Genomic DNA, 13,085 nt, shown 5'->3' with positions numbered 1-13,085 from the left:
TGCTGAATACTCATTTCAGGCAGAGGCCATGACCATGGAGAGTTCACTAAGCATGAGGGCACATTTCTACACATGCTCTTTGTGACGTTCACCCTGACAGACTTAAGCATTACACGTTCACCCTGACAGACTACAAGCAGTTTTGCTGTCAATTAGCCTCTATGAACTGTTCATGTCTGCTTCATTTCTCAAAACCCCTCTCCCAGCAGGTGATGTTTGAGACGTTTTCATCCAGGGATATCCTGAAGTGGTCTGGGCTACTTTGCCAACAGTTGTCTCTGTATCTTAACAGACCCCAGCCCATCCTCTTTAGTCAGCAGGTAACAAAAGATTCCTTTGTACAGCTGGAGGTCAGATACTCCCAACAGCTTGGAAAAAGTTTCTCCTTCTTCCACTGTAGGATCTTCAGTAAAATCAATATTCAACTCAGGCTCTCAGCCTGATACCATATTTACATTAATTCTTTGCAACAGGCAAGTCAGACCAGGGACTTTAAAAGTATAACTTTCTCATTACAGTTTGTTTGTTTACTCCATCTTAATGCACAGGAACTTCTAAAAGGCCAGTTGGTAATGTTGCCAGACCACACACTGATAAAGAGCATCAAAACTATGGCTTTGAAAAGGCACAAAATGCAATAAGGAACCCTGGTTTGACTCAAGACACCTCTCAGAACATGTCAGTTCTTGGCTTTCACTCTTTTTGGCTAATGGATAGATTCAAGGGAGGTGGTAGAACATAGGCAAACTTACAAACCAGTAAGATTATCTCAGCAGCTACATTTTGCATAGATCAAGGAACAGGAACAATTTATCTGTTCTTACCTCACAAAAGAAAGCTTTCAAGCAAGAAACCTAAAACAGATCCATGATTTGGACCCAAGAAGCCTTAGAAGCAGAGCAAATCAATAGTTGGAAAGGTATAGCTCCATTTTAAGAAAACTCAGGGCACTTGATACCTATACAATTATGTAAAAATATTATATACTGTTATAAGATCATACAGAAAGTGTAACAGAACTGTTGTAATTAAGTCAGGACTCTGAATATAAGCTCATAGGTTTCTTTATGAAAGCTAAAAAAAAGTATGCATGCTCCTTCTTTCCAAATAACCAGTTTCCCAATTCTGGACTTCATCAGGGTGCTACTTGGGCCTTCAAGACTCACACAGCACAGGGGAACTTGTTCCCCGCTGCTGGGCTCCACTGGCGCACCCTTCACCCTGGGTGCCTGCACTCTTACAGACAAGCCATACAGCCCAGCATGATACCACAACTTAGGCCAACACCCTGCCCAACTGCCATTCTGATCCCCTCCCCCTGCCCAATTTGCTGCTCCACTATCTGCTACTGTGCTGCCTGCTCTCTCCCCCTTTGGCTGAATGCCACACAGAGGCTGCCCATGCCACCTGTAAACACTTGTGTCGCAGGCTGCCATCCCTGCTTTAGGCTGGTGGTTCTCAGGCTCATTAGATTCAAGGCACCTCTCAGAAAATGCCAGCTCTTACCTTTCACTCATGTTTTGATTATGGACAAAGTAATAAAGAGATTCTTCTGTTACAAAGAATTCAGAAAGACCTTAATGAATCAGAACGTTTTTGATCCTACAGATTCTTATTTCAAAGCTCTGGGTTTATCTTATGAATCATGTGAAAGTTTGGACACCTAACAGTGCTTATGTTGTGGGGCATCCTTAAAAGGATCTCATGGCACCCTAGGGTGCTGCAGCATTCTAGTCAAGAATCACTGTCTTAGACTGTCCTTGACCCAAGTAAATGCCCCATCCCTCCATGCTAACTTGAATCTGCCGGTTCATCTGCCAAAAGTAACCTGAGAATCTTCCTTTCCCTAAGGGACAACTAAGGGGAAGCTCTATAGCAGCCTAAAAGCATAACTTTGCTAAAAATACCCACAAAGGAGCCCACTAAAAACGGAGATTAGAGGGGCATGTGAATGAGTTCTTCCCTTGAAAGACTGACTGTTTTGAGAAGTTCTCTCGGCTTCCCTCATTTTTTCTTCTTAAGAGTTTCTACCTTAAGCTTGACCTAGACTTATGGGCCTAGAGACCAACAGCAACATGGGAATGACTGTCTAATAAGAGAGCAGTTCTCAACCTTTTGCACCTTACATTCCACCTACATAAGGTCACAAAAAGTCCTGGTCCCACCAGTTATCGGGGGTGGGGGGGTTAGGCCCTCCCCAGAGGCCAATCAAAGAGTGGGAAGGGGGTCCCCCAGTAGCCGATCAAAATGCACAAAAAGTGAAACCGGGAGTCCCGCTGTGGCACTTCGGGTTTTGCTACCACAAACCAAGTCCCACCAGTTGAGAAACCCTGTAATAGGACACAATCCACACCTGCAGCTGGGGACAACATCTCTTCCAGTTCTAGGTGTGGCAAGAAGTCTATACCACTATTATACCTTCCCAAGTTGGATATAAAGCTATAGCTTTTCTAATGCTGCTGCAAGTTTCAATCACAATTTACAATCCTCAGAACACTGCATAAACTACTGCCTGTACTGACACTGCTGGCAGGAAGGAGCCCCAAGCACCTAAAAAACAGAATAGAGCTGGGGTTGGGTGCAAAGGCCCTTCAGCACGCTCTTCTTGCTCTAGACTGACATTGTCAGCAGGGAGTAGCCCTGAGCCCTTTGAAGCTTTCCTTCTACCACTACTTTCAGTGCACTGGGGAAAGAGGCATCATTTATACAAGTCCCAAGGGATTTTGCAGCTGGGGTGTGGCTGAAGTTCTTCCCAAGAATGGATGATGCATAAAAACCGTCCAACCCTGAGCACTTGAGGGAGGGCCTGGTCCTATGTACTACAATGAAGTGCTATTTGTTTACTCTAAAATTGCATATTGAGCTCATGGGTCATATTCAACAAGATGTTTAGACAAACACTCAGTGAATAACGGAGGTATAGGGGAATATCTGGCTTTCCCTCTGTTATTCCACATGGATAAGCAGGTAGACATGGAGAATATCAGTGACTGAGACAAAGGGAATCCTTTGTTTAAAGAATAGAGGCTAGCAACCTGATAACTCCCTCCTCTCCCGTCACCCCCCACCCCTCCTTTTTTAAACATGCTCTAATGCACACAGCCAGGAGTCTTGGATGCAGCAGTTCTCTGGCATTTGTCAGCTTGCATCAAAGTCACCATGTGACAATTAAACATGAACTTCAACTTTCACATCAGAGTACATTATAGCTAAACCAACAGGACAAGAATTTTTCTTTATGAAGTAACCTAACCAAACAGGCATGCCAAATTTTGTGATTATCAAATCCTTAGGGAAGACAGGAACAACATCCTGAGATAACCCTAGGGTAGCTTCATCAACAGTTTCCGCAACTAGGTTCTCACATTTACATTATTAAATGAGCCCTAAAGTGGTTCTCCAACTGAAGCAAGCTGCTTTTGATACAGGTGACCACCAGAGGGTCTGCTATAGAGTACCCAAAACAGCATTTCATTCACCAAGTACAAATTTAATCAAAGCACACAACTCAGGTACATCAGGCATGGTGCTCAGCCAGGAGACATGTCAATCTTATGATGTTCTGTACGGATGCCTCCTTCTAATTGTGCACAAGGACAACTACTAGGATTCCAGCTCACCTGGACCATATTCAGAGAAAAGAATAAATAAATAAATATAGAAATCCATCAAGTTCTCATAGGCCAGGAGGGGAAATGTAGCACCAGGGACACATAAGCAATGGTAGAATAAATAAGGCTTTTCAGTTAGAACTCTGGAAGTTTGAGGCTCAGTGGGAGGATTTAGTTTGATGCAAATTCAGCCGTTGCAGTGAAGCAAGAAGTTCTAAACCATCTGCCTTGTCTACCAGCCATTAGAGTATACATCTGGCTTCATATTATCCTGTTAGTCTATATCCCAGGGGTCATTTTCATTCATACGCTTTGCATTCCAATTTGTTACATTTAGGACTCAAGCTACACCTTCAGAAAAAGCAAAGAAGTCCATCTGCTTGGCAATACAGGTCATTGAACAAAATACTCCGAGTGTTCTACTCTGTGAACCAGACTCCCTCTACCACCATGCAGGACTGCTAAAAAGTTAATATCCTGCTTTTGAAATCCTTTTACAAGACTGGACCTAGATATCCAAGATAGCAGGCTTCCTTCAGCAACCTGAGCTTCCTGAGACATCTATGTTTAACCAAAGCAATTGAACTGTCAGTTTGCTGGAAAAAGCCTTGAGCAAGAGATAGAGTTAAACTGCAGTGATTTCTGACTACAGAACTTATTCCAAGAGGAAAGCAACCAGGAACCTAACCACTTTTCAGAACCAAATGCAAGACTCCTTTTGTTCCATGTTAACACACAAAAAATTGGAGATGTACTCATATCCCCTGGGCAACAGAGCCATTCATACAGGCGGTCCACATGGACTACAGTCACATCACCAGAAGTAACTGGCAGATTTTTCCCATATGAAAAATGTAATATTTGTTGTAGTCTTATATACTTACATTTTTTGCCGTCATGTCAGACAATATTGCTTTCCCTTCAGTAAAACCATCAAATATCCTTTTTCATCTTCAAGAAATCTTCAGAAAGAACTTCCTATTAAGAAGTCAAATGGTAACACCTCAGTTAGAATGCATTCCTCAATAACATCACTAATTTAGTGCATTACCTTACAGACTGTAAGCATGCATCTTTAAGTGGTGAGAAGTTTCAATAAATTAACAAAATATCACCTTCAGTCACAGTCACATTTTGCTAAAGTACTAGGCATTCAGAATACACAAAAGACTTGAGATTCCAGGTATCCGACATTACAAAAAAAGCAAAACACTTAATATTTTCAGGCCATCTTTTTAAGATTGAAGTCTTCAAGAATAGGTTCCAACCAACCCAGTTATGCCACTGACTCCTTACGTTCCAGCTTCGGCTTTTAGAACTCACATCTTCATGAGAGGAACCATATGAGATAAAAACTTTTTAGGTTGTCTTCATTATCTCATATATGGTTCCTCTCATGAAGATAACAGATACCATTGTTTCTGGAAATACCCGTCAAAGCTTCCAGCAGTTCAAGAAAGTTAATCACAAAAAACCTCAAACCGATTAAAATATCCTGCTTTGTGAGCACTAATTTATAGAGAAGATGAAATTTACACTGCCAATTTTCTGAAGTGATATTAGTAATGGGAAACAATTCCTACATAAGTCAGAAAAGACAATTTTGCAAAGTTTACTTCCAGTAACCATGCAAATGTGTGTTGTTCTACCTTTAAAACATTCACAGAAAAATCCATTAGACTTTTTTCTTTTTTAAAGATGACAGTTTTGGTTGTAGGCTACAGACCATGCTTTGTTGCATGTAATCATCGCATTGTTCATGTAGGTTCCTAGCCGGAATTACAGGACCTCCACCTAACTAACTCAGGAGGTGCACAGTCCCACCAGGGGAAATGCCTTGTTGGACCTGGTCCTGGCCACAGACGATGACCTGGTGAGGGGACTGCAAATGCTCGACCACTTGGGCGATAGTGACCATCGCCTACTGGAATTTACCATCCAGCACAGGGTGTCAAAGGCCTGCAGCAAGGCAGCAGCCCTGGACTTCAGGAGGGCGGATTTCAATGAGGTAAGGAGACTAGTCAGGGAGGTACTAAGGTCCCGGAGGGGAGGGGAGTAGGGAGTCCAAGATTGGTCGTTCCTTAAGGAGACTATCCTCCAAGACCAAACCGTGATAATCCCCACGCGGATCAAAGGGAGCAAGAGTGCTCAAAAGCCCCCATAGCTCACCAAAAGCATCCATGAATGCCTGAAAGCCAAAAAGGAGATGTACACGCAATGGAAGGGAGGGGCCATCACCAAGGAGGACTATACCTCCTTGGCTCGAGATTGTAGGGGGGCTATTAGGAAGGCTAAGGCAGAGATGGAACTGGGACTAGCAACCCAGATCAAAAATAACAAGAAGTCCTTTTTTAAATACAGAGGGGGTAAAAAGAAGGTGCCAAATAACGTGGGGCTTCTGCAGGTAGCACCAGATGACAAAGCTAACCTCTTTAACAGATTCTTTGCTTCCATTTTTTGAGCAGGGACAGGGACATCCTGCTCACTGGGATTCTGGACGGACCCAAGGGAGGCGCAGCCAGGCCCAGGGTCAGTGAGGACCTAGTCAGGGAACTTCTGGAGGGACTAGATGTGTTCAAATCAGCAAGTCCTGACAACCTGCACCCCAGAGTGATTAGGAAACTGGCAGAAGTCATTGCAGGACCCCTGGCACAGCTTTACGAGCACTCGTGGTGATCTGGTGAGGTGCCAGAGGACTGGAAAAGGGCAATGTGGTCCCCATCTTCAAAAAGGGGAGGAAGGAGGACCCAGGAAACTATAGGCCTATTAGTCTTACCTTGGTCCTGGGGAAGCTCTTGAGAAAGTTATCCAGGAGCACATCTGCAAGGGACCAGCAGGGGAGATTATGCTTAGGGGCAATCAACACGGGTTCATTAGAGGCAGATCCTCTCAGACCAACCCGGTGGCCTTCTATGACCAGGTCACAAAAGCCTTGGACCCAGGTGTTGCGGTGGATGTAGTCTTCCTGGACTTCAGGAAGACCTTCAACACCATCTCTCACCCCATCCTCATTAAAAAATTAGGCATCTGTGGTGTCGACGCTTACACAGTCAGATGGGTCGCAAATTGGTTGGAGGGCTGCACCCAGAGAGTGGTGGTGGACGGGTCATTTTCGACCTGGAGAGATGTGAGCAGTGGAGGTCCCCAGGGCTCGGTCCTCAGGCCCACACTGTTCAATATCTTCATCGGCAATTTGGATGAGGGGGTGAAAAGCACCTTGTTCAAGTTCGCAGATGACACTAAGATGTGGGGAGAAGTGAGCACGCTAGAAGAGAGGGACAGGCTACAACTAGATCTGGACAAGTTACAGAGGTGGGCAGATGAGAATAGGATGGGTGTCAACACGGGCAAGTGCAAGGTGTTGCACCTGGGGAGGAAAAACCAGCAGCATACCTACAGGCTGGGGAACTCCCTTCTTGTCAGCACTGAGGCAGAGAAGGATCTTGGAATCACTACTGATTCCAAGATGAACATGGGCCGCCAATGTGGGGATGCGGTCAGGAAGGCTAACCGCAGCTTGTCATGCATCCATAGATGCATCATGAGCAGGTCCAAGGAGGTGATCCTCCCCCTCTATGCAACATTGGTCAGGCTGCAGTCGGAGTACTGCGTCCAGTTCTGGGCGCCGCACTTCAGGAGGGATGTGGACAGCATCAAGAGGGTCCAGAGGAGGGCCACCTGCATGATTAGGGGGCAGCAAGGCAGGCCCTACAAGGAGAGACTACAGGACCTGAACCTGTTCAGCCTCCACAAGAGAAGGCTGAGAGGGGATCTGGTGGCCATCTATAAACTGGCCAAGGGGGACCAGCAGGCAATGGGAGAGTCCCTGTTCCCCCGAGCACTACCAGGGGTAACAAGGAACAACGGCCATAAGTTGACAGAGTAGATTCAGGCTAGACATCAGGAAGCACAACTGTCAGGGCGGCTACGAGCTAGAACCAACTTCCAAGGGAAGTGGTGCTTGCCCCTACCCTGGGGGTCTTCAAAAGGAGGCTAGACAGCCACCTAGCTGGGGTCATGTGACCCCAGCATCCTTTCCTGCCCATGGCAGGGGGTTGGACTAGATGATCTGCTTAGGTCCCTTCCGACCCTACCAACTATGAAACTTATCTACAACAGACACAGATTATGAGCTGTGAAGGACCTGTACAAAATATCATGCATCCCTCCCAGGTCCTTCATGAAGACTAATCTCTCAGAAATCCTCCATCCAATGAAATGCTAGGTGCCAAGTTTTCTGGAGCCCAGCAGCAGCAGAGCAGTCACTACTGCATCTCAGGTCCCACATAATGCTGCAGAGGGCCCAGTCTTTAGACTTCAACCCAGATCTAGTACCACACTAGAAAAAAGGATCAGGCCTTGACTTGTGCTAGGTACACAGAAACATAGCCTCTAATTTATCACTGGAATTGATTTTAAGAAGCCATTCAAGAAGAGTACTGAACACAATCTCAAGTGGCTACATCTTAAATACTAAAGTCAAAATCAGCTCCTAAAGTAAAGTTTTGTAACAAAAAAATGTAAAGATCAGAGGAAGCCATTTCCAGATGCACATTAATTGCAGCAGTGAAAAGTAAAAATTTCAGTTGCATCACAATCCAAGAAGTGCACCCTTTTCATTCCCTCTTTCTGATTTGAGGCACCAGCACAACTGAATTAAGAAAGTTAACTGTTCTATTTTCAATGCCCACAGAGCAAAGTAATGAGTAATCACCAAAAATGGTAATATGCACAAAATGGAAACACTATTTTTTTTTTTTTTTTAAGTTTCTCAAAAAAAATAAGTCTAATCTCAGGGACAAAATTGCTTAATAACTTTTATTTAGATGCCTGTTTTTGAAAGGGTAGCATATAAATCTAATGAGGGAATATTTTAGGAGGCAAGGAAAATGTGGAAATTAATGTGATAGTATCACTTGAATGTTAGGAGTAGTTCAACAACTGGCAAAATCCTCACCATAAAGCACAGATGCTTTAGGCAGTAAACACCCTGAAGTTATTTTCTGAAGTTAAAACATGATGCAAGAGAAACTGGAAGATGATCAATATAGCAAAAAGTTTTGGATTCCCCCCACCCTCCAGCTGGCTCCACAAACTCAAGAGGGGCAGGGAAAGGACTCTGTCATGGCCAGAGCCTTCCCATCCCCCCCACCCCTGAAAATTGATCAGAGACTATTACAATGCAAAAATATAGCAATAAAAACCTCAAGCTTGAATTCAATTATTTCTGTTGAGCAGGAATTTCAACTGAAGCACAAAGAAAATTTTTAATATTCTCTATATCACAAAGCTGTTAGTCACCCAATTTCTTTGGGTGGAGAAGAGAACTGCTATACCAATTAACCTTCATATCTCCTCTACTCCATGAAGTAACCTGACATGGGATAGAGCATAAAAGTTTGGATGAAAGTCCAGGGAAGGGGTACTGAACCTGTGGTTCTAGAAGTGCAGTGATTCAGAAACCCTACATAACATGTCCACCACCTCTCTACAAGGGTACAAAGGGATGAGGGAGAGGCAGAACTGCACCCCAACAATCTTGAAAATGGGATTGGGATCTTACTCTCCGTTAACATTGTTTGCTCTCCCTACTCATACCTTTCTCTCCCCTCATAAGAGTTGGGTGGATAGACAGCTATGGATTTTAAACTTGCATGAAACATTTCAGCATTTGATAGAATTTGCCCCCAACTTCTTTGAAGTTCTCCATCTACTGCAACATTTAAAGAACATTTTAAGTTATCGATAGTATACTGAAGCTAGAAAAAGTATGTAGTTGCTAAATGGTTTAGTTTGCTTAGTATTTTTAGAGGATAAGTTCTGTAAGTTTAGTTATCCAGAGGCTTCCTCCAAAAACTCTGCTAGTCTTTTGTCACCGAGCTCTCTTTAGCCAGTAGGAACAGTTGGTATTCTTCCAGTTTTATGAACACATTTTGTCAAGCTCAAGAAGCTAAACTTTGTGACCCCACCATCTGCCAGGACCTCTTGTCAGTTCCAGACAAAGAAACCCACACAGATGGCCTCAAAACATAGATTCTTTTTATTCCCAACTGCTACTTGACAGCTTGCACCAAACAGATAGAGAAATGTAAAAACTTGACTTTTTTGTTTCCACTGTTTTCTGCAGAAAGTAAATCTACAGAGTCCTAGGGCATAGGGTATTTATTTCCTGTGAATTTAGGATCTCTTTTAAAAAAAGAGTGTAACCAAATAGCTAACCAAACCAATCAAGGAATTTTCATTATAGATACTCAAACAAGACAAAACTGTTGTAAACTTAAGCCTACAGGCTTATACTTCAACTTGGCTGACCTCCCAGGACAAGTCAAAAGTTTGGTTTCAATACTTACATGCTATAACAAATTAAGACCCTGTTTTGTTATTAATTTAGTTAAGGGATAGCTGTGTCCAACTGAGTTATCTAAAAACCCACAACTTAAACTGATCCTACTCTACAGCTTAAAAAAGCTTGTTCAACACTGAACTTTCATTAATACTAGAGCTCTGAAATACAATTAATTTACTGGAAACATATAGCACAAGTTACAGGATGTTTATATGCCATACAATATGTTCCATCACATACTGATTTGATTTATGTCTAATTGTTAACTTAACCAGACCTGTTTAACAAACCTAGACCTGAAAACTAAACACAGTCTTAAACTGGAAACGGGCGGGGGTGGAGGGGAACTATTTCTGTGTATTCCTTTATTTCAGTGACCATGTTACAGCTACTTTCTTCCCCAATTTAAAATTAGATTGGCACAAATTCCAGATCAGCATCTTGGACACACTGCCTCCAAAAAGATGAGCACCATACATCAATTCTCCAGCATAAAAAGCCAATAATCCTCTGCAAGTCTTCAAGAAGTCATGTGCCATTTATGATGCTAGTATCCAACTAATTGCTCTCTTAAAACTCCAGAGTAATGGAACCAGGTCCTTCTGCTGCTATATGGATTAATGAAGTGTAATATTACAATGTTCCTGTATTCTATTAAGTATCTGAATACTGATCTGTACCCAGATACAGACCTTACATATCTGATTAAAAGGTACTGGGACAATCTGTTTAGCCAAGGAATTTAACAGCTCCTGTTAATTGTAATGTGAATCTTATTTTAATGTGTTCCAAGTACTACTTTCCTTTTCACAGATACAACAGACCTAGCAGTAGCAGCAGTATACATAAATCACACTCACTCTACCACTACTAGCTCAGCTGTATCTGTGAAAAGGAAAGTAGCACTTGGAATACATTTGTGTGTGTTTGTTTAAACATCTGTCCTAAAAAGATACAAGTTTGTGTTCCGTGTACAGCTCTGGTGCCACTATATTTCAGCCCAATGCAGAACAAGACTGATTTCAAGGAGGCCACAGAGTAACAAAAAGGTTCCAGGATTACTCAGTACAAATTCAATTTTAAACCACTAATTTATGCACAGTGGCTAAATGGATTAGACCACCTGTTACACATATGCTGCTTAACTGTCTCAGTTTTCAGACCAGTAAAGTCCTCAACTGCCCAAGCATTTATCAGATTTCTCTCTCTATAGGAAGAATATTGCCATCTTATTTCTTCAAATATATTACTAATCAGTGTATCCAGTTTAAAAGGGGAAAAAAAAATCCCTAAATTTCCCAAGTGACAACTTAATTACAGGCTTGCTAATAAACAAATTGGGACCTCTCAGAAATTCTACTTCATTTAAACTAAGCATGTTGTGATCATTTTAGAAAACACTGCATCCAGTTGCTTCCATCCATATATTTCATGGTAGGTGCTCATAAATTCAGGGTTTGTCAACGTATTAAATTTTGCTTGTATATCAGATATTTCATTTTTTTCCTATTTATATTTTAGGAAAGACAGCTAAGCAAAAATTTAAGTGTGCTTAATCATTTGGATATATAACGTGGGCTACAAGCCATACCATTTACCTACACAGGGTTAATATCCATTTTAAAATAAAAAGAAACAAAATAAGTGTGCATGACATCAAAAGAAACAATCAGCTTGAGCCCATTTGCATCTGGAACCAAGGATTTTCCTTGCTTTTCCTGCAAGTAACTGTGTCTTTAAAGGGGCATGTATTAATAGAGGTAGTACTACAAGAACACTGAGAAAACGGCTTAATAAAAAAAGAGAGAGACTGATGTAATGCAAAGATTAAAAAGAATATCCTGAGTAGCAGAACTAAACACTTAAGCTTCTGAGTTTCAATCCTTGTGAAAATATAGAGGTCAAGTGGATGAAGTTCAAAGAGTACTTCATCCTGCATCTACAAGCATCGAGTTCCAGGAAAAAGCAAAAGCCAACCACACAACATTGAAAAGCATTATTTGACAGTAACCAGTTCTGAAGCACTTGAGGTTTAACCATTTCAAGTTAAATAAGGTAGACAACTCTAAGCAGGAGTAAAGATATCTGAATACTGCACTCTGCATAAAAATGAAACAAGATGGTTTACAGAGGGTACAAGAGATAGAATTGCAAAAGGGTCTGTGACGATTTGAGGCTGAAGAGTCAGTCTTGCAACTCTGGGGACTAGCAGAAGCCCTGACTAATGGAAATCAAACAAGGTTCAGAAAGGGGCTACTGGAAGACTCATAATTACACTTGGAAAATTCTAAGCAACTCTCAAGGAACTGGAATTGGTTGGGTTTTTTTAAACTTCCAAGTGAATCAAGCCCTCATCAAGAGGATGCCCAGGACCCAAACAACTGAGGAAGAGATTGAGGACATCTTCCAGGGGTTAGGGATACTTAGAGGGTGCATCTACATGTAGAATTAATGCTATTTAGACTTACTGCGCAGTAAGAGAGCCCTGGGAAGGTGTCTACACGTGCAACCTGTTGGGAGCAGATTTATTCCTTATAGGATTAATAGTTTCATAGTTGGTAGGGTCGGAAGGGACCTGAGCAGATCATCAAGTCCAACCCCATGCCATGGCAGGAAAGAGTATTGGGGTTGAACAACCCTGGCAAGGTGTTCATCCAGCCTCCTCTTAAAGACCCCCAGGGTAGAAGCCAACACCACTTCTCTTGGAAGCTGGTTCCAGATCCTAGTTGCCCTGACAGTGAAGTAGCGCCTCCTGATGTCTAGCCTGAATCTACCCTCTGCCAGCTTGTGACCCTTATTTCTTGTCACTCCTGGTAGTGCTCAGGGGAACAGGGACTCCCCCAATGCCTGTTGGTCCCCCCTGACCAGTTTGTAAACGGCCACTAGATTCTCCCCCTCAAGATTGCCTTGATTGCCTGCTCCTGCCCTGCTCTGACCTCCTGCAGCAGCCAGGGCACCATGTTCATAGGGTACTTGCAGATCACTTCCTCTCCCACCCCCCACAGTATGGCACCTGAGCGTCTGCCCACAAACCCAAGGCCAAGAGAACATCCCCCAAGACTGTATACACTCTGGACAGTTTCCAAACAAAAACCTTTATTCCTCCCCCCAACTCTCCTTCCCCAACA

At 42.8% G+C, this 13,085-nt stretch overlaps 1 protein-coding gene across 5 annotated transcripts in view; it reads right to left on the bottom strand.

Annotated features, from left to right (window-relative positions):
- Positions 1-4,590, bottom strand: part of TFDP2 (transcription factor Dp-2) — a 122,100-nt gene extending 117,510 nt beyond the window's left edge. For 3 of the 5 annotated variants that reach the window (XM_006027272.3, XM_006027273.3, XM_006027274.3), the window contains exon 1: positions 4,496-4,590. In XM_006027272.3, the coding sequence (XP_006027334.1) occupies positions 4,496-4,510 (15 nt within the window). In that variant the 5' untranslated portion in view covers positions 4,511-4,590. The remainder of the gene's footprint in view (positions 1-4,495) is intronic. The other 2 variants (XM_025208461.1, XM_025208460.1) reach the window with 1 other exon arrangement.
- Between the last annotated feature and the right edge of the window lie 8,495 nt (positions 4,591-13,085).

The sequence above is a fragment of the Alligator sinensis genome, unplaced genomic scaffold (assembly GCF_000455745.1).
Source record: "Alligator sinensis unplaced genomic scaffold, ASM45574v1 scaffold846_1, whole genome shotgun sequence".
Lineage (NCBI taxonomy): Eukaryota > Metazoa > Chordata > Crocodylia > Alligatoridae > Alligator > Alligator sinensis.
The sequence above is the reverse complement of the archived record's forward strand: the minus strand, read 5'-3'. Positions and strand labels throughout refer to the sequence as shown.